At 32.7% G+C, this 1,243-nt stretch overlaps 1 protein-coding gene across 1 annotated transcript in view; it reads right to left on the minus strand.

Moving 5' to 3' along the window:
• Positions 1–560: 560 nt before the first annotated feature.
• Positions 561–1,243, minus strand: part of LOC108365290 (uncharacterized) — a 5,922-nt gene continuing 5,239 nt past the window's right edge. Inside the window, exon 2 of the mRNA XM_017619280.1 lies at positions 561–573. Coding sequence (XP_017474769.1) covers positions 561–573 — 13 coding nt within the window. The remainder of the gene's footprint in view (positions 574–1,243) is intronic.

The following is a 1,243-nucleotide window of genomic DNA, read 5'->3' on the forward strand; positions in this document are numbered from 1 at the left end:
GAAACATTTAGATAATTTAGTCCTCGTAACATATGTTGTTAATTATAACGAGATAATTTATCTAGGCGATTTCAACTTAAGTAACCTGTGTTGGTCAAACCATAGTAATAACTTGTTACCAACAAACATCAAATCGGATATCGATATATTGTTTGTTAGCGCTCTACTTTCACATAATCTTAGGCAGTGTAATCCAATATTTAATAACAACGAAAAAATTCTTGATCTCATATTCACTTCCAATGATCTAAAAATTTCTTGTGAAGAATGTGAAGCGCCTATTTCAAGAAATACGTTGCACCATAAAGTAATACGAACTAATTTTAAAATCTACGATTACGATACTTTACCTACTACTAAATCGCAAGTATATAATTACCTAACAGGAAATTACGTGGCAATTAATGAGTTTTTCAAAGAAACAGACTGGGAGTTTTTGAGCTCATCAGACGATCTGACGGCTTCATATGAGACTTTTTGTGGGAAGCTCTCCTACACAATCTCTAGCTTCGTGCCTTTAAAAATAGTAAAAATGCATAATAAACCGCCATGATTTAACTCTAAGCTATGCAACTTAAAAAATGTAAAAAATAAAGCGTTCAAAAAATACAGATCGAGCAGATCCGAAGTAGATCACCAGCATTATCACAGATTGAGGAAAGAGTTCGACAGCCTGCACAACGTCTTGTTTAAAGAATATATGGTTTCTGTTGAAACAGAGCTTAAATCTAACCCAAAAAGCTTTTGGAATTTTATTAATTCTAAGAGAAAATCAAATGGGTTTCCATCAAGCTTGTCGTATGGTGAGTGTTCAGAATAATAGCGATTACGCCAAGTTCGAACACTGTTGTTTGCTTGATTGCTTTCAAGTGATCTTTATTGAATTAATGATTACGTTTTTATACAAACTAAATGCTTACGTAGCTAAATAATAAGGGCATAAAAACTTTGGATAGTAAGCAAAATTATTGTAAAGGCTTTATTCCCACGTTTTGCTTTACATAAGCATAATTAATGCAAATGCTTTATTCCCACGTTTTTGTTGACATAAGCATATTCCACATTTTGCGTCTACTTTCATTTGCGTGCATTAATCAACAATGTCTTATATGTAACTTGACACATGCCAAATTATTTGGCTATAAGAAAACACTAAAAGGCATAAAGTGCACGCTACGCATAAAAGAATGCAAGCGAAAATTAATACCCTGTTGAATAAAGCCAATGCAATATTAATATGTCG

The sequence above is a fragment of the Rhagoletis zephyria genome, unplaced genomic scaffold (genome assembly GCF_001687245.7).
Source record: "Rhagoletis zephyria isolate East Lansing unplaced genomic scaffold, Rhagoletis_zephyria_1.1 Rzeph_scaffold_01826, whole genome shotgun sequence".
NCBI lineage: Eukaryota > Metazoa > Arthropoda > Insecta > Diptera > Tephritidae > Rhagoletis > Rhagoletis zephyria.